Genomic DNA, 20,836 nt, shown 5'->3' on the forward strand with positions numbered 1-20,836 from the left:
CATCTTCCCAGCATAAGGCCTAGAACATAGTAGCCAAGAATGGCAAACAACCTTCAGCTCTATTGCCATCTGTGATTGATTAGTGGTGGCTGAAGAAGTGGAGTGTTAAGACAGTCAAGATCAATGGGAAGAGCACTGTAATCTGTTAGCTGTATCATTTAAGGAAAGAAAGAGGAGTAACAGTCTACGGGTCACAAGTTTGCCATCCCTCTAGCAAATGTGTGAATAAATAAATGATAAAAGGTTAATAATATAAAAGTGCTTTGCATTACTAAACCCTCTAGTCCAGGGGGCTTTGAACTAAAGTTATGGTAGTATTTTCTTAATATTTTAAAAATTATTTATTTTTTGAATCAGTAATATCCTCATATAATTAAAACTCAAAAGTGAGGAAAGGGTATACAGTGAAATGTAGTATAGGTTGTCCTGTCTTGCACTTCATTTCCCTGTCTCCTATAACCCCTCTTCACCAATGTTAATATGAGAGACTTTTTTTAAACCTAGGCTCTAACTCCTATCTTTGTAGAAATTAAATTAATTATACCTTATTGAAAAGGCTAAATCATTATACTTTTCAAGAGCAGATTGAACCTATAAACAATATTGAACTTAAACAACTTGTCTCTAGTCAAAAAACAAAAACATTATTCATATTCACGAACTATATCAAATTTATGTCTTTGGTAAGTAAATAAGATTATGTTGTCAGTACATTTTTTTTCCATTTCAAAGAAGAATTTATTCACTAAACATTTATTGGGATCAAATTCCTTATGTTGGTGGACATTACATTCTAGTAGTAAAAGGAAAATGACAAGCTGCTAAAAAATGTGCCTGCAGAGAGGCTCCTGGGAGGCTCAGTTGGTTAAGCTTCTGACTCGTGATTTCAGCTCAGCTCATGATCTCATGGTTTGTGAGATTGAGCCCCAAGTTGGGCTCTGAACTGACAACATGGAGCCTGTTTGGGATTCTCTCTCCCTCCCCCTCTGCTTGCGTTCTCTCTCTCAAAATAAATAAACATTTTAAAAAATGTGCATGTAAGATTTCTCATAGAGTTAGCTGGTACTGAGAAAACTAAACTGGGTAAAAAGTATAGGCTAGAAGGAGATTGCCACCTTATGTTGAGTCATAAAGACGGAATCACGGAGGAGAGAATAGATGACCAGGTAATTTAAGGAAGTGAGAAATGAGTCATATAAGATTGTCAGAAAGAGCATTCCAGGTATAAGTGACAGCAAGTACAAATGCTCTGAGGCATTTCAGATGTGACTTTAGAATATTTAAGAAATGATAAGAAACCAGTGTGGGTGAAGCTGAATGAAAAAGTCTTGAAGCAATAGGAGATAATACCAGTTTATGTAGGGTTTTTTCTGAATTAAATGAAAAACTTTTTCATTTTTATTATTTTATTACATTCAAGGTAAAGGAGCAAATTTCTGTGTATGAAAGGTCTTTATAACTAAAAGCCCTTTACAGATGTTATCAAAATTGTGCTTAGAGATTGCATTTAATCTCACTATAGCTATATTATAGCTTTCACAACTGAACTTGTGTTAAAGAATTTAATTCAGTGCTTATCACCCATGCTTTTATTTTATATTACAGGGAAATCTCATTCAGTTCCTCTTCATATTACAATTTGAGGTTAATCTTTAAGTCTTCAGTGGAAATTTTGTAGAAGTATCAAAATTAGGCAATTTTTTATTTCAAACTTTAAGTTCTTAAGAATCCATCATGCTCTAATAAACATAGACTTGTTATTCTTTAGAAATGACTGAAACTTTTTGTTCTTGTTATTATTTGTAACAGCATGCAAGACGACAGCGTAGAAGCTTCTACTTCCATATCTCAGCTTCTAAGAGAGAGTTATTTAGCAGAAACTAGACACCGGGGAAACAATGAAAGGAGTCGAGCAGAACCTTCCTCCAACCCTTTCCATTTTAGCAATCCTTCTGGAGCTGCTGAAGGGGGAGGAGGCCAAGATGACCTTCCAGATCTTTCAGCCTTCCTGAGCCAAGAGGAATTAGATGAAAGTGTCAATCTGGCAAGATTGGCCATCAATCATGACCCTTTGGAGAAAGCAGATGATGCTCAAGCTAGAAAACGCCTTTCATCTGATCAAATGAAACACTCACCTAAATCAAGTTTTGACCCCAACTGCTGTCAGGATAACTCTCAAGGTTCTACTAGCTCTAGAGAGAGCTCCCAGGAGGCAAAAAGGCCACAGTATAGTTCTGAAACCCAGTCCAAAAAAGTATTCTTAAATAAGGCTGCCGATTTCATTGAAGAGCTGTCTTCCCTTTTCAAAGCCCATAGCTCCAAAAGGATTAGACCTCGTGCCTGCAAAAACCACAAGAGTAAATTGGAATCTCAAAACAAACTTATGCAGGAAAATAGCTCCAGTTTCTCAGATATCTCAGAAAGAAGAGAAAGATCTTCTGTTCCCATCCCTATCCCTGCAGATACTAGGGATAATGAAGTGAATCACGCCCTTGAACGGCAGGAAGCTAAGAGGCGCGAAGCTGAGCTGGCTGCCAGTGAGGCAGCTGGTGGAGACACCACCCCTGGGTCTTCACCTTCATCTTTGTACTATGAAGAACCTCTGGGGCAACCTCCCCGGTTCACTCAAAAGTTACGGAGCAGAGAAGTTCCAGAAGGAACCAGAGTACAGTTGGATTGCATAGTGGTAGGAATTCCACCACCTCAAGTAAGGTAAAAATGTCCCATTAGTAATGCTTGGTAATTGCTTTCCATCCACCCGGATCCTCCTACGTCTATCTTTTAAGTATGTGGTTTCAAAAATTATACACTCCTTTTGCGAAAAAAAAAGTGTAACGTAGCACTCTCCGATAGAAATATAGTATCAGCCATATGTGCAATTTAAAACTTTCTAGTAGCCAGATTTCCAAAAAATAAAAAGAACCAGGTGGAATTAACTTTATAATTATGTATTATTTAACCACATATTAAAATATTATGATTTCAACAGGTAATCGATATAAAAATTATTAATACAATATTTCACCTTATTTTTGGCATACTAGAGCTTTAAAATCCAGTGTGAGTTCTACACTTATAAACAGCACATCTCAATTTGACTGCTAAATTTTCCTAGGAAATACTTAATCTGCATCTAGATTTCGTAACACTTATAGTTGAAAAAGTAGCTTGACATACCCAAGTTGTTCCAAACATAGTTCAAAATTTCCTAACAGTGGAATTCAGTATCAGTTTTTAAATTTAATTAAAATTAAATATAATTTGAAATTCAGGCTTGGTTGCACCAGCCACATTTCAAGTGCCCAATACCACATGTGGCCAGTGACTATGGTATTGGATAGCACAGGTCTATAGCCTGAAGCTTAAAAAAAGAAAGTATTTAAGATCTGTACTCAATGAATACCTGTGGCATTTTTTTAACTTTAAAGAAAGCCAAATAATAGAATAAAGATTAATAAAATAAAGATAGAATAAGGCTGTGGCCTAGTAAGATCAATTTAAAGATTCATTTTACATGTATTTATTATAAACTTTTTGATATCAGCTTAATGAACACTATTCTCCTTAAAGTCCAAGTCTTTCCCTAATATGACTGATGAGTAGAGAGGATATTAATCTTTTATGTGCCTACCAGTTAGCTTTTCTTTGAAGCAAATGAAGCTTCAGGGCTCCTCATTCGCATAAGCGTTTCCTAACTTTGCTTTCCCATTGCCCCCATTCAAATCTGATCAGATTCCTAACTTTGTGGTCTAATTTTATTTTATTTTTTAAGGGGTTCTTCCACATTTATGAGCTTCAGGCCTCACAAAACCCAGAGTGATATTTGCAAACCCTAATATTATAATGTAATAATATATGAATAAACTGCTTTATGTGTATTGCTTTTGTAGAGAATTACTGGTATTTAGAATCCTGTAACAGTCACTTTGCCTTCCTAACCATTTATTTACTAGTAGAATATGACTTAATTACTATTTAACATTTATTCTAGGTGTTTAAACAGGGCCTTGTCTTTTTCTTACACAGTATTCATATTATAGGTATTATGGGACAGTAATAGTATTAATAATAATAGTTTTATTCATATTCGCATATTGATTCAAGAGATTCTAGTCCAAAGATGTGTTCATATACTGAATTCTGCTTTTCAAAGGCAACATAAGGCAATATTAAATATTATTTCTACAATGGTGTATACACTACTATCCAGTTATCCAAATGATCTCCTTGAGGGCAGTGGTTCTACTGTGTATCTTGAGCACCAAGCACAGTTTCAGACCCTTAGTAGTCAGTGAGAAATTTTAAGTAAACTAATGCATAAAGAAACAGGAAAACAAGAAACTAAATTTAGATTTAAATCAAGAGTGAGTCATTTGACCTAAGATATGGCAAAGGGTTGAAATTGTACCACACAGAGCAGTATCTACCTTTCTACCCTAAGCATGCCTGATGACACTCTCTAGGATTCTGGTTGGTAATGCTGGTTAGATGTCATCACAGCACCATGATAGAAACTACTCAGTGACATCTGGTTGGCCTAAGTAAGCTGGGGAGCATTCAAGTTAGAGTACATGTACAACTTACTTTTCTGTTAAACCCACTACTTTTTGAACATGGGTTGGACCAAAGAAAAAAAAAAAAAAACCAAAAAAACTAGACCAGATCATTCAGAACTGATTCTCCCTCTTTCTTGACCATGACAATCCCAGATACAAAAAAAATAATTCAGTGCTCCCGTGAGAAAAATCAGCCAGGAAGAATTATAAGATACCCATTCTCCAAAAAACAAAGTTATCTGGTAGTCACTCAAAAACTACTTAACCAATTACAAATTTACAAACTTAAAAGTGAAAAAAAAATGTACACAGCTTCTATGTAGCAATACTAGTTTTACCTGGAAGAATTTTCTTACTGATTGAATTCATGCCTGTATCTCAACCACTGGTTTGGTGCTGGGAAATTCCTAGGTATTCACTAAATAGTTTCCGAATGAATTAGTACCTCATTTTATGACTGCAATTATATTGAAAAAAATTTTAGAATTTTCCAGGTTAACTATTAGCAATCATTATTTTCCTAAGTCCACAATTTATATAACTGTAATTGGAAATATATATATTTAGCTTTTACTATGTGCTCTGCACTGTGTTTACTGCAATGACAGAGACAATATAAGATTTGTCCCTGCCCTCAAGGAGCTTGTGATTCAGTTTTAAAAGATCATCCAAATGTTTACAGTATGAACCCATAAGAACTATCAGGCTTCAGAGAAGGGATGGAAGACTAGAAAGATCAAAGAAGGCTTCAGACATCTAAGGTGAGAAGGAGCGAGAGGATTTAGGAAGAAATCTACTCATTTATTCATTCATTCAACAAATACCTATTGAATTACTAAAGTGACTCACTGGGAGTACAAAACAACTGTGAGCTATGGGAGGTCAAGGACCTTGTTTTGAAACCAAGTCTAAAACTATTCTGAGAGGGTAGCTCACAATCTAAAAGAGCAATCGGGCAACCATGTAATCAAAACATTGCAATATTGTGTGATAAAGTCTATAACAGAAGGATGTGTAGAATGCCATAGAGGCTTCAAGGAAGATGTGATTATTTTGCCTGGAGTGCAGGATAAAGGAAGCATTCACACAGGAGGTGTCTCTTTAGTTTGAGGAGACCATCAGTGGAGGAGGAAGCAAGTGCAAAGGCCTAGAGACAAGTGTTTTCAAGGAACCGCAAGTACTTGACTATGTGAAGAACATGGGTAACAGATGAGCAAAGATGAGAGGAAGATCGAAGAAGTAGGCAGAGGGATGGGTCCTTTTAGGCCAGGTCAACTTAACATGTTTACATAAAGGCACCGATGCTGGAGTAGTAATATTTTTATACGACAGGGAGGAGACTGACCTAATTTGAAAAGAGAGTAGAGCCAGATGATTTTGCAGAACCTTGAAAGCAAAGCAGAATAGTTCAGACTTGGTTTCAAAACCACCTGGAAACGATTTAATGTTATGTATAGAGAAGTACCAAGATGAAAGAGGGCATTTAAGTAGCATTAGTCTGGAAGAATGAGTTAGACTTGAAAAGAATGGAGTCAAGAAGCCAATAGGAAGCTGAGGAAGGTAGCCCAGACATCAGATGCTCTGATCAGATTTGAATGGGGGCAATGGGAAAGCAGAGAAAAATGCAAGCGAGCAAGATTTAGAAGAAAAGAAATAAAACCAAACTTGGTGACTACTGGATAGGAAGGATGAGTAAAAAATGCTACTCCACGTGCTTGAAGACGGGTACCTGAGATTATAATGGGGTCATTGGCAAAGGCTAAGAAAATGGAAGAGGTGGCTGATTTATGGCAGAGGTTAATAATTGGAGTATGAGGAGACTGAGAGATGATATCCAAATAGGCAGTTGGAAATGCAGGACTGAAGGTCAAATGGGAGGGTAGTGGAACTGGAGACATTCCAAGGAATGACCTGGACACTGGGAAATCTGGACACAATATCTCTGTAATTACAAAGGGACTATATATAAGCAGGTAACACTTGGAACTAACTTCCACTAGTGCCAGACTGGAGTAGTGTTTTCCAATCTTCTTCTAGCAGTAACTCCTCCTCCCACTTTTCTCCCCACAATGAATCTGTTACATGTTATTGCAACACACACACACACACACATACACACACACACACACACACAAACGCAAACACATATTTTTAAAAATTTGGGTGGCGGCGGGGCGGGGGGGAGCCTGGGTGACTCAGTCGGTTAAGCGTCCGACTTTGCTCAGGTCATGATCTCACGGTTTCTGGGTTTGAGCCCCACATCGAGCTCTGTGCTGACAGCTCAGAGCCTGGAGCCTGCTGGGGATTTTGTGTCTCTCCACCTCTCTGCCCCTCCCCCACTCGTGTTCTGTCTCTGTTCAAATTTTTTTTTAACTTTTATTTATTTTTGAGAGAGAGAGAGAGACAGAGAGACAGAGTGTGAGTGGGGTTGGGGCAGAGAGAGATGGAGGCACAGAATCCGAAGCAGCTCCAGGCTCTGAGCTGTCAGCACAGAGCCCAACACGGGGCTCAAACCCACAAGCCCTGAGATCATGCCCTGAGCCAAAGTTGGAGGCTTAACCTACTGAGTCACCCAGGTGCCCCCACAAACACATATTTTTGAAAGATAAAATTAGAGCTTTTGAAATTGAAAAGCATTGGGATGGAAGAAGCCTGGAACTCCTGAGTCGTCTACACAGAATCCAGGGGCACAGATTTTGATCCAGAGAATTCCTTAAAAGTGCATTAAAATAATAATGAGACATTTCAGTTTACCATATGGGAATATGACAGTCAAGGAGAATAATATCCTTTTCATTTTTGCAAGAAAATGTTCAAGTATATCTGCCAACTGAGGTCTAACCTTGTATCTGTGTAATCAGCATTTTTTCCATGTTCTTATAACTCTGGTTTAGTAAATTGAAAAATCATCTTTGGTATATTTGTTGATTTCCAAGTTAATTGGGCAGAAGTTATCTTGTTCTGTAGAGGTGAGATCCTATATCACTGAAGGTAGTGTTTTTGAAAGCTTAATTTTGGACATAGCTTCATTGGAGGAGTTGTCTTAGAAAATGAAATACATTCATACATTATGCACAGATGAAAGAGTCTGCAGGAATTCACAGCAAATGGCCATGATCCCTTTTTGTATCCTGACTTCAAATTCTTTACCCAGGAATGTACAGCTGCGTCACACTAAGTATGGTTGCTTGTACACAACCTTCTGAAGCAACACAAATTTACCCTTTATAGATGTCAGTGCCGGCTTTGGCTGTTTCGTTTTCCTATTGCTACTTCTGGACCTTGGCCTGCAAGTGATGTGCTCAGAAAATAAATTAGTTATAAAGACAAAGGATATTTTAAATGATTCAGGGGAAATACAAAAATATTATTAGAAATAATTATATATGATACATAGTGAAAAAATATAAAAAATATTTTGAAATATTACATTATTTAGGGGCTTTTTCTTCTACCTTTTGGGAAAATCTAGATGCCTTCGTTCACTTGTTTATCCAACCAATACTAAATGCCTACAGTGTGCCATATACTGTTATACAAACAATAAACAAAAATTCACCAAAATTATTATATAATTACAATTATGATAAATGTTATAAAGGATGGTGCATATAGTGAAGGAACAAAACCTTATGGGTAGGCTGTGAAAGGTTTTCTTAAAAGGTGATATTTAAGCTCAGAAATAAAAGATCCCTGGGAGTTAGCTCAGCAAAGTGGGGTTTGGGGAAAGTGTTTCAGGGTGAGGGAATAGCAAATTTGGAGGCCTTGAGTTTGTAAGACCGTTGTTGACTTTAATGAATTAAAAGAAGTGGTATCCCTAGAACATAAAGAGAGAAGAGGAAATGGTTTGGGATAAGTCCAGAGAAGGGCAGAGGTGACATTTTGAGAGCCTCCTAGAACACTTTGGGTCAGCATGATCTGAGACCTCAGTGAATATGCAAATTCGCAGATTCCACCTTATACCTACTGAATCAGGATCTCTGAAAGTGAGGCCTAGACTTCTGTGTTTTAACAAACTGCTGTTTGTCTCCGTGCTGAGAATTTTTGCAATTTCTTCAGAGGCATCCTTACTAGGAGGGACCTTCCCCATGTTGCATTCTTTGGTAACACTTTAGCACCTGCTTCTCAGTTCTTATTCCAACAGTACACTCCTCACAGACTTCTATTGTAGTCACCTCACCTTAGTTGGTGGTGCTTTGAGGCAAGATCTGTTCTGAGGTGGAAAACCAGGCTAATTTCTGTGGTGTCCACTTGGCCCATGGGAAGACATCTTTGCCCTTGTAAACTTTGGAAATTTAGGCTCCTTCCACTGAAGTCCTCTCTCCTTGTCCTTCCTTCTTGGGCAATACTAAATATCCTTTCACCTTAAATGTTTTTGAGGCAAGAGTTTGGTATAAATTCTCTATCCCCACAAACTCCAGAAACTCTCCAAGTCCTTGCTACTTGCCTACCAACTTTCTTTAATCAGTCTCTTGACTTCATATACACTCCCAGAGTGGACAAAGATCACCAGACTGAATTGTCTGAATTGTTTTCTAAAGTTATTTTGAATAGATACTGAAGAATATTTACATACATATATGTGCATAATATAAGAATAATAGCATAGACGTCTATGTGTCCACATATCCATTATTTTTAAGACCACTGTCTTCCTAATGCTGTCCCTTCCTCCCATCTCAGAATAACCATGAGCTCAAATCTTGTGTTTTCTCTTTAGATTTTTCTTTTTTTTAATGTTTATTTACTTATTTTTGAGAGAGAGAGAGAGAGCAGGGGAGGAGCAGAGATAGAGAGACAGAGAATCACAAGCAGGCTCTGCGCTGTCAGTGCAGAGCCTGATGTGGGGCTCGATCCCACAAACTATGAGATCATGACCTGAGCCAAAATCGAGAGTCAGATGCTTAACTGACTAAGCCACCCAGGCACCCCTCTCTTTAAATTTTTCTTAATGGTTTTTCTTCGTAGTTTTACAACATATCTTTATGTCTCTATATAATATTGATATGGAAGTATTTATAGGTGAATGACACAAAATCCTAGACTTCCATTAAAATAACTCAAGGCGGGAAAAAATGGAGAATATAAAAGAAACACATGTGCCATTTGTTGATAATTTGTTGAAGCTAAGTGATATGTGTATGGTGGTTCATTATACAGCGTCTCTACTTGTGTTGTTTGAAAATTTCTATAATAAACAGCTTTAAAAAGTAGTATTAGTGAAATTCACATGTATTTTTTATGTAAGTGGAATTGTAACATACATATTCTTCTGCTGTTTGAATCTTTTCTCTAAAAACTTTATCAATGACATTGCATGTAACTCTAATTCACTCATTTTCATCACTATATAGCATTTCACTGTAAGGTTAGAAGATTGTATTATTGATGTACAATTTTTCCTGATATGAACAATGTTATTATAAACATTCTAATATATTCTCCTGGTGCATGAGTGTGTCTAGGCATGGAATTGCTGGTGGAGTATGTACAACAACTTTATAGTAATACCAAATTTTTTTCAAAAGAATTGTTTCAACTTACATTCCCACCAACATCGCATAACAGTTCTGGTTGTTCTACATCATTGACAATATGCGTATTATCAGACTTAAATTTTTGCCAGTCAGGTAGGTATGAAATGGTATATTGTAATTTTCATTTTCATTTCCACAGGTTTTAATGAAGTTGAGATTTTTAAAAGCATGTCTATTGACATTCAGTGTTCACTTCTATGAAGGGCCTGTTTATATCTTTCATGTTTCTATCAATTTGTTTGTTCTTTCTTATTGACTTGTAAGACTTTTAAAAAATCTGATTAAGATACTAATCATATATCATATGTGTTATGAAAACATCCTCTCTGGGTTTGACTGGCCTTTTTCTTTTCTCTATGGTATCTTTCATAATTAGATATTTTTAACTTTAGTATAAAATTAATTACATTTCTTATGGTTTTCTGATGTTTATTTTTGAAAGAGAGAGAGAGAACAGGGGAGGGGTGGAGAGAGAGAGAGAAAAGAGAATCTGAAGCAGGCTCCATACTGTCAGCGCAAAGCCAACTCAGGGCTTGAAGCCACTGACTGAGATCATGACCTGAGCCAACGTCAGACACTCAATCAACTGAGCCACTTAGGTGCCCATGTGGCTTTGGTTTTTATAGTATGCTAGCTTAAGAAATTTTTCCTAAGTGGCGCATGGGTGACTCAGTTGGTTAAGCGTCCAACTTCAGCCTAGGTCATGATCTCACTATTCCTGAGTTGGAGCCCCTCATTGGGCTCTGTGCTGACAGCTCAGAGCCTAAAGTCTGTTTTAGATTCTGTGTCTCTCTCCCTCTGTCTCTCTGCCCCTTTCCCATTCACTCTCTGTCTGTCTCTCTCTCAAAAATAAACATTAAAAAATTAAAAAAAAAATTTTTTTCTAACCTCAAAGTAAGATATTCTTGTATATTGTCTTCTAAAAGTTTTATAATCATGTATTTCACATTTAAGTTTTTAATCCATTTAAAGGTGATTTTGTGTATGGTATGAAGCAGAGAATCCATTTCAGATTATTTTTAGGTTATTTTTATTAATTATTTTTATTTTTAGATTGGATAACCAACTGTTTAATCTCTAGTTTATTGAAAAGTATATCGTCCCCCCACTAATCTATAATGCCAGCTCCATTGTAGGTCAAAATTCCATAAACATGTGGAGCTAGCTCAGGGCTTTCTATTCTTTTTCTGTGGTTTATTTACTGCATTGCAATAGAGTTTTCATCATTTTTATTTCCAGCCTTTTCATTTTAAGAATTTTTAGCTCTTCTTGACCTTTTGCTCTACAATATAAATTTTAGAATCATCTTTTCAAATTCCATAAGAATTTTTTTTAATTTATTAAGATTTTGGGGATTGCATTGAATCTGGAGACCAATTTAGGAAGAATTTGACAATTTTAAAATATTGAGGCTTCATATTCAGGATCACAGTATAGTATATTTCTCCATCTATTTAGGTTACCTAATATTAAGCCTGAATAATTTTTTCTCTGAGTCTTACAAATCCTTGGCTAGATTTATTGATAAGTACCTCATTTTCATGATGTATAAGTGATAGGTTTTTAAAAAACTATATTCTATATTTGTTATATATAGATATGCAATCGACTTTGTACATTGGTTTTCTAACCAATGTAAACTTGCTACATTCTAGAGATTTTCTATAAATTTTGGGGGGAGGGGGCATTCTTCCTTTTCAATCTTGTGTCTTATATTTCATTTTCTTGACTTATGGAACTAGCTAAGCCCTTCTCTACAATGTTAAAAAGAAATGGTGACACTGGGTATTCTAGTCTTATTTATAATCTTAAAGGGAATACTTTCCATTTTTCACCACTACATAAGATTTTGTTTTAAGTTTCTTTTGTTTAGGAAAATTAAGATTTTTTTTAAATCCTGAATGGATGTTGGATTTTATAAAACATTTTTCTGCATCTATTGAGATCATTATCTGACTTTTCCCCTTTATTCTTTTGATATAGTAAAGAATAGTGATTTCATAATGTTAAGCCAAACTTGAATTCTTAGGATAAACAAAATCAACACCATCAGAGTGGTCCCAAATTCAACAAATAGAAGAATTTCTTCTGAACAAAATTTTAGCATAGTCAACAGAAGAAAGGGGAAAAAATGATACTTTAAAATATATAACAGTAGAAAGATTCAAGTACCTTGCATCAACAGAACTAGAAAATTCAATATGTTCATTTGTTCGTTCATTCAATAAAAATTCATTCAGCACTCACTATACATCAGGAACTATTCCAGGCAGTTGAAATTCATTAGTAAATAAAACAAAGTTTTCTGCCAAATTCTATTCTACTTGACATGAGGGAAATAGATGATAAACAGTAAATTCAATAAATAAGTAAATTGTATAGTAATGTAGTAATAAGTACTATGAGAGAAAGAAAAGGTAAGAATTCTAGAAGGAGACAATAAAAAGTCTCTAGTCAGCCCTGTCCAAAGTAATGTAGTCCTTTAAAAATTTATTTTAGGGTTTGTGTTCATTTTCACTTTATTAATCCTCACTTTTATTTTTTCTAATTTTTTAAATATTTATTTATTTCTGAGAGAGAGAGAGACAGAACATGAGCAGGGGAGGGGCATAGAGAGAGGGAGACACAGAATCTGAAGCAGGCTCCAGGCTCTGAGCTGTCTGCACAGAGCCTGATGTGGGGCTTGAGCTCAGGAACTGTGAGATCATGACCTGAGCCAAAGTTGGTCGCCCAGCCAACTGAGCCACCCAGGCACCCCAATCCTCACTTTTATTATTAAAATTGGTTATGTGGTAAGAAGTGGTCTTGATATCTTGATATTAATCAACTGCTTATTTGTGTTTTTCTTAAGTTACCAAGAAGTTTCCACCTGGAAGAACTTAATAAATTTTAATAAAATTTCAATGACTGAAATACAGCCATTGGTCATAAACACCTAAATTTGTTAACTCAGTAGCAAACAGGACATACAACACATCAGTTTGTGTCACAAAATCCAACAAAACTTGGAGTTTTGTTAGGAAACGTCTACAATTATCTTATTGTCCAATATATTCCAGAGTCTAATGCAGTCTGTCTAGGGAAGAGTCACTCTGATGCATGGAGAGAGCTGAGGATGTCATGAAGTAAACATACAACCTATTGTCTATTTTAGGCCCTGTACACTTCACATAAGAGATCAGGCATTGTTAGACAAAGCTGGTTTAAGGCAATTCAAAGAAAGTTATTTTCTAGCCCCCAGGCCTTCTTGAAAAATGAAAACAAAACAGACTTGAGGCTATAATAATCCTAATTTGAATTTATTCATTTAACATCCATACAGCAAACATTTTTTTGGAGTAGCTGTGATGTGCCATACACTGTGCTAGGAACCAGATAAACAAATGATAAACAAAACAAACGTGATTATCTCTGCCCTATGGTGTTTACCATAGTAAGGTAGAGCAGTAAGGGAGAGCAATATTAAACAAACAAACCTACAAATCAATGTATAATTATAAGTAAAGGAAACAAACATGAAAAGGGAATTATAGGAGGTAGGACAGGGACATTGGAAGGGCTGGGGCAGGGCTAAAGAAATGTTCTGAGTAATCATTCTTTTAATGAGCATTATTGCTGGTGAGTCAGAATTACACATTCAAATTACGTTTAGAAATCATTAATATGCTAAAGCAATGAGTCATAACATTTATCCAAGCCATATTTTTGATAAAATAGTAACCTAACAGCAGTAACCAAAAATCCAGTTAAATCTGAAAACGTGTCTCTTCAGCGTTTTCATTCCGAGGCTTGGTAGCTAGCCAAATTAGCAGATCTGGCAAGCTACGCTTAGTGCTTTAAAACTGGGTCTTTCTTTTTCATTTGGACCTGCCTTATTTTCCCAGATCACTGACTCATTTCTGTTAAGCCATGAATCACGTCTGGCACTCCTGTCCTTCTGTAAGTGTCATGAGGATTTGGCATTCTAAAACGTGCACCTTGGGCAGGGCATTTTTGTGAAAACATTCCCTAACATAGATAGATGTTTGAAGATAGTGTGTTTCCTTCTTACCCTCAGAAGTCTTCAGGATGGCCAAGTAAATTTTAATACTTTTTTGAAGGCATCCTGACCAGCACATTATTTCTGAGTGGGTCATGGTATTAAAGTCAGAGTGACGGTTACTGATTGTTCTGTGGGACTGGCTGAAGCTATCCTGCCATCTGAGTAAGAACAAAAACGTTTCTGACAGGGAGTTTGGGTATTTGAATCATTTCACTTATTGACTTCTGGCTGTCCAATTGCTCTAGATGTTTCCACTCTCATTTTGGTAAGGAAGAACAACATTAACTAAAGAAATGAGATAACCTTATGATGTTTATATAAGGGAAGATATTTGTTTATTTGTTTTGAATAGTTATTTCTATTTGCTTTGTCACATTAATACAGGTACATTGCTTAAAAAGTCAAACAATATTAAAGAATAGAACCATTTCAACTCACTTTGCAGTTTCCTATTTATTTACCTCTAGATTTCTAAATAAAATGCCAGTAGTTTTCAATTTTTTTTGTTCTCAGGACCCCTTTACAATCCTAAAAGTTATTGAGGCCCAAAAGAGGTTTTGTGTTTATAAGTTACATCTATATTTATCATATTAGAAATAAAACAGAAATTTTTTAAATAGTTGTTTCTTATTCATTTTTAAATAACAATAATGAACATGTAAGCGTAAGTAATTTTGAGGGGTGCCTGGGTGGCTCAGTCGGTCAAGCGTCCAACTCTTGATTTCGGCTCAGGTCATGATTTCACAGTCGTGAGATCCAGCCCCGCATCAGCACAGAGCCTGCTTGGGATCCTCTGTCTCCCTCTCTCTCTGCCCCTCATTCCCCTCTCAGAAATAAAAAATAACAATAATTTTATGAAAAATAACTTTTCAAAAAAGTTTTTAGTGAGAAGAGTGACATTGTTGTTCATTTTTTGCAAATCTCTTTAATGTCTGGCTTAATAGAAGACAGCTATAGTCTCATATTTGCATCTGCATTCAGTTTGTTGTAATATGTTGTTTGGGTTCAAGTAAACTTTTAAAATCTGGTCTTACAGAGATATATAATTGGAAACAGGAGGAATATTTCAATAGCCTTTCAGGTAACATGGATATTCCTATTTGGTACTACATCAAAATTCAGTTAGCAGTAGTTTCTTAAAGCATAGTTGCAGTGTGAAATCTGAAACCACACCAGTGAACTTTTGTGTTGGTGTTTTTTGGGTTTTTTTAACCAATGAACTTTTGTACTCCGCTTTACTAAAACCCTTTGTCCATCCTGAAGTTTGAACAGATAATATCATGCATTGGTAATTTGGAAAATGAGTAATGCCTATCTTCCGAATGTTGACACATTTTATTATCTAATATTAAAGAAACACACCTGTTAATATCATCATTTGATTTCATCAAAAAGCCTTTATATATTGGGAAGCCTAAATCTATGATGAGAGATACAAGTTTTCAAAACTTTAATTTTTCCTTGAAAGCTTCACTATTTTTTTTCATTGGCAACAAAGGTATTGGTTATCTTTTCACCGCAAACAACAGGCTTATTTCATTCATTTGTGAGAAAACATCTGCCAGATACTCAGGTCTGAATAATCATAATTTGCCAGTTGTTTCAAGTTCAACTATTGTTTCATGCATTTAATGCTCAGTTCAACTCAAAAAAATCACACCAGTGCTCTTCCATATCCAGTAGTAATGCTTTCTGCTATTTCCCATTTCGCCACCTACAATGTTGAAAAGATGTAAACTCAAGGTTGAGATTTAATAAAGGGCATGATTTGTACTGCTTCAACAAGGACATTTTTAAGTGAAACTGAATTTTTTTTTTTAACTGCAAGTGTGGAAGTGAGAAACACAGTGACCACAAGTCAACTTTTGGCAGTGCCTTAACTTGCGCTTGCACCAGCAATTCTACTCACTGTGGCTTTTGCACCATCAGTGTAAATGTCAACACAGTGAAAAGGCAAACAATACTTTAGTATTATATAAAAGTAGCTTTGTCTTCGCAAAAAGTGAACTATACTTTGAGAACCACTGTAATATGCTTGCACCACTCTTGTCTGGTCTTCACTAACCCAGCACCTTTTCCCCCTCATTGTCTCTATATAATCATATCACACTGTTGTTTTAAAAAAATATTTCATGTTTACCTTGTTGTTACTATGTAAGTATTATTCACTGACAATACAAGTAGGGTAAAATGAATGTCTCCTTGCTTGTACAACCTTTTTTTTTTTTGAAGCTGGAGTGGATTACTGTCTTGTTGTTGCTGTTGTTGTTGCTGTTGTTGTTGTTGTTGTTGTTGTTGTTATGTGCTTAGTTCAGCAGTCCTATCATAAATTTGTCTCAATTCTCCAATATATTTGTAAAATGTCTCCTAAATATTCTGTTTCATTCAGTTGAGCCACAAGGCCTATTTGTTTCTCTGTAGAGAAATCTCTCCAGAATCCCTTCTCCTTGTTCCAATATGAAGCAGGTGCTTATGCAGCCAGTGACTCAGCCTTCACCCCTGGGCATCCCCTTACTGCTCAGAATAGAGGATGTGACCTGCCATGGGGATCTCAATGCTTATTTCCCAAACTTGAAATCAGTCACCCTATTTTAAGCTCTGTGTCTTTTCCCCATTATTAGGCTGTTTCCACACTCCAAAGTTGTATTTCCAAATTCTGAAACTTGGTAGGGTTCTGCAGCAAAAATTGGCTTCTTTCATTGACATCCCCAAACAGGCACTTGATTTTCAGATTTTTCAACTCTCTCGGCTCCTCAATTTGCTTTCCACCTTCCAGAAATTTGTGGGGTCTCAGGTCTGCTCTTGTCTCCCTTCTCATTCTTTTGGTTCTTGTACTTTCATACCTTTTAAAAATTCCTTTATCCTCATTTTAGGGGCATTTCAAGAGGGGAGTAAAGATAAACACATGTGCTTAATACGTCTTGTTTGACTGGATGCTCACTGTTTGTATTTAAACTACACATGCTCTGAGGATCAGTTCATACGAGCTCCTCAGGGTATTACTGAGATCGATGGCTTGGGAGATTTATGGACCCATTTCAGCAACGACATATACTGCTACTGTCACAAGTGATCAAAAACTGGCATAGAATTGATGAAGCTAGTAATAAAATTCTTATAAAATATTAACTATCAATCCTTTCCATCATTTGGTCTTTCAACAAATCCAACAGTTATTTTCTGAATACCTACCATGCACCAGGGCATTGGTGAATAAGACTAATAAGGTCCTGTCATGGACTTTACAGTGGAGCAGACAATGGCAAAGTGAACAAGTATATAAGACAGTTTCAGATAATAAGTACTGTAAAGATAACAAAATAGTGTAGCATGATAGAGTATCTGAGGTTAAGGTGGCTACATTAGGAAGAGGGTCAAGAAAGGCCTCTCTAAGGTTAAGATAACACTTGAGCTGAGGCCTCAATGGATGAGAAGGACCTATCTTTGTAGAGATCTGGGGAAGAGGATTTCAGAAAGAACAAAATTTCTAACATGGAGAATAGTTTAATGTGTTCACAGAGTAGAAAAAAAAAACCCAGTGTGGTTGGAACATAGTAAAGGGAGAGTGGCAGGAGAAGGTATCTAGAAGTCAGAGCTGGGAAAAGCACATTTGGATGTAATCCCAGATAGAGGTGATTAATTGAAACTATGGGATGAGGTAAGATGGCCAAAGGAGAGAATACAGAAAACTTTATATTCTCTGTGCATGCTGCAAGAGCATATAAAGCACTGTACTTACCTTCAAAGAATTGACAATCCAGTGACATTTGTGGGACAAGACAAATCCCCAGAATAGAGAATAATAAAAGACAGTGTATAATCAAGCCTTGCATGACATAGTCCAGGTTTTTTTAAGTGAAGTTAGAAAAAATAACAATCATTGAGAATCAATGGTAAAAGGTTTTCTGTAAAGGAGGTGATATCTGAGCCAAACTGATAGATGAGGTATATGTGCAGTAGCTGAAAAGCAGAAAAAGAGAATCTCAGATAGGAAAACATGAGCAGAGACTTGAATGTTGAGGTAAATATGACATATTTATGGAAGAGTAGAGAAAATCTTGACCGTTGAGAAGTAGTTGAATGGGCAAATTTGATTTGGAATTGCTTTATTCATGGTTGGAGGGAGGGATTAAAACACTGAATGGTTAGAATTACAGTCTAGATTAGCAATTGCCCAGACTCCTTTAATTTCTGAATAATGGTAACACCTCTCCACCTAACTACTTTTTATTATGATGTTAATTAATAATTATTTCAAAAAATGAAAACAATATAAAAAGGGGCACACTGAGATACCTCACTCCTATCTGTCTTCATCTACCTTATTTCCCCTCATTCTCAATAGGGAACCACTTTTGACTTTCATTTCAATCTTTCCAGTTTTCTTTATGTAAATGCAAACAACATGACTATATCTTATTTTTGCCCCCTGTGTTAGTTTCCTCGGGCTACTGTAACAAAGTTCCACAAACTGGATGAAATAAACTCTCACAGTTCTAGAGGTTAGAATTCCAAAACCAAAGTTTCACCAGGGCCATGCTCTCTTTGAGACTCTGGGCAGACTCCTTTCTTGTCTCTTCCAGCTTATGGAGGTGGTTGTCAATCCCTGGCATTCCTTGACCTGCAGCTGCATCATGCCAATCCCTGCCTCTGCCATCACATGCCATTCTCTCTGTGTGTCTCTGCCTTCTCATAGGGTTTTCCTCTTCTTAAAGAACCTCCTTCATGCTAAATTACTGCCTAACCTAGTAATTTCATTGTAACTTGATTATGTCTGCAAAGACTCTATTTCCAAATAAGGTCATATTCCCAAATACTGGTGCTTAGGACTTCAACACAGCCTTTGGGGGAAAATAATTCAACCCATAACAACCCACATTTTTTACATAAACACTCCATATTCACTATTCTGTGGCTTCTTGTTAAAATTTTAACTATATATCTTGGAATTCTTTCCATATCAATGCATAGTGATCTTTCTCCAACTCTTTCTACAGCTGCATAGTGTTCCATTATGTGGCTGTACCATAGTTTATTTCATGAGTCTCCTAAGTGTAAGGATGGACACTTAGATGGTTTCCAATCTTTCACAATTAAAAAAAATTTTTTTAATGTTTATTTATTTTTGAAGGAGAGAGAGAGACAGAGCGTGAGTGGGCGAGGGGCAGAGAGAGAGGAAGACACAGAATCCGAAGCAGGCTCCAGGCTCTGAACTGTCAGCACAGAGCCCAAAGCACGGCCCGAACTCACAAACCACAAGATCATGACCTGAGCTGAAGTTGGACACTCAACCGACTGAGCCACCCAGGCGCTCTTTTCACAATTTTTTTAAATGTTTATTTATTTTGAAAGAGAGAGAGATAGAGAGCAAGCAGGGAAGGGGTAGAGAGAGAGGGAGACAGAGAATCCCAAGCAGACTCCACACTGTCATTGTGGAGCCCAGTGTGAGGCTCGAGGTCACAAACCGTGAGATCATGACCTGAGCTGAAACCAAGAGTCAGATGCTTAACTGACTGAACCACTCAGGTGCCCCAATCTTTCACTATTTAAATTAGTAACCTGAATGTTTGTCATTTTGTATGCATGCAAGTGTATCTATATGATAGATTCCCACAAGTGGGATTGTTGGGTCAAAAGATAAATGCATCTGTAATTTTGGCAGATATTGCTGTATTGATTTCATAAGGGCTGCACCATTTTACGTTCCTAACAGTGGATGAGTGATCAAACGTTTAGACTTTTGCCAACGTGTTACATGAGATATTGTATTTCTGTGTAGTTTTTTTTTTTAATTTTAAAGAGAGAAAGTGAGAACAGGGGAGAGGGGCAGCGGGAGACAGAGAGAATCACAAACAGCACAGAGCCTAATGCAGGGCTTGATCCTACAACCCTGGGATCATGACCTGACCCCAAATCAAGAGTCGGACACTCAACTGACTGCACCACTCAGGCCTACCTATTTGTGTAGTTTTGATGTCTTTTTCTCTTACTATGTACCTCCACATTTTAAACATTATTTTATGTAAACTTTTAGCCAAAAAAACTATAATAAAAATTTCTAACTTCAAATATATAGAATCAAAATAAAATATCATAACCTATAGAAACTTACTTCACTTAGGTCATTTGTCAAAATTGGACCACTACTGAAGAATGTGACCCATCCTCTTTACTCCGATGATTCAAGTAACTGAACTAAATAATTTTCATTTAGCTAAGTTAGATGCAATTTCATAGTAGGGAATGAGTACACTCAACCTCATGAAATTTTTTAAAATTTTTGTTTATTTGTTTTTAATTTTTTTAATGTTTATTTATTTATTCTGAGAGAGAGCGTGTGCAGAAACAGAGGAGGGATGGGGTGTGGCGAGGAGAGAAAAAGAATTCGAAGCAGGCTCTGTGCTGTCAACATAGAGCCCAACATGAGGCTCGAACTCACTAACTATGAGATCATGACCTGAACTGAAATCAAGAGTCAGATGCTTAACCAGCTGAGCCACTCAGACATGCCAATGTCATGATCTTTTAGTATCTTAGATTCTCTCCAAATAAACAAAGTAGCACTTACTTAATGCATAGTATAGAAAGCTATACATCTTTTTAGGAGAAGCCAAGCTCCACATCAAAGACTCTGCTCCATGTGGTTGGCTATATTTGCTTTCTAATCCATCTTCTCTCAGTTGTGTAATTCTTAATAGGAG

General features: G+C 36.5%; 1 protein-coding gene across 2 annotated transcripts in view; it reads left to right on the forward strand.

Annotated features, from left to right (window-relative positions):
• The first annotated feature begins 1,810 nt into the window (after positions 1–1,810).
• Positions 1,811–20,836, forward strand: part of MYPN (myopalladin) — a 76,753-nt gene continuing 57,727 nt past the window's right edge. The window contains exon 1 of one of the 2 annotated variants that reach the window (XM_047825703.1): positions 1,811–2,712. In XM_047825703.1, coding sequence (XP_047681659.1) covers positions 1,811–2,712 — 902 coding nt within the window. Of the gene's footprint in view, positions 2,713–14,380; positions 14,401–20,836 lie in introns of those variants that run through there. The other variant, XM_047825704.1, reaches the window with a different exon arrangement.

This window comes from Prionailurus viverrinus, chromosome D2, assembly GCF_022837055.1.
Source record: "Prionailurus viverrinus isolate Anna chromosome D2, UM_Priviv_1.0, whole genome shotgun sequence".
NCBI classification, from domain to species: domain Eukaryota; kingdom Metazoa; phylum Chordata; class Mammalia; order Carnivora; family Felidae; genus Prionailurus; species Prionailurus viverrinus.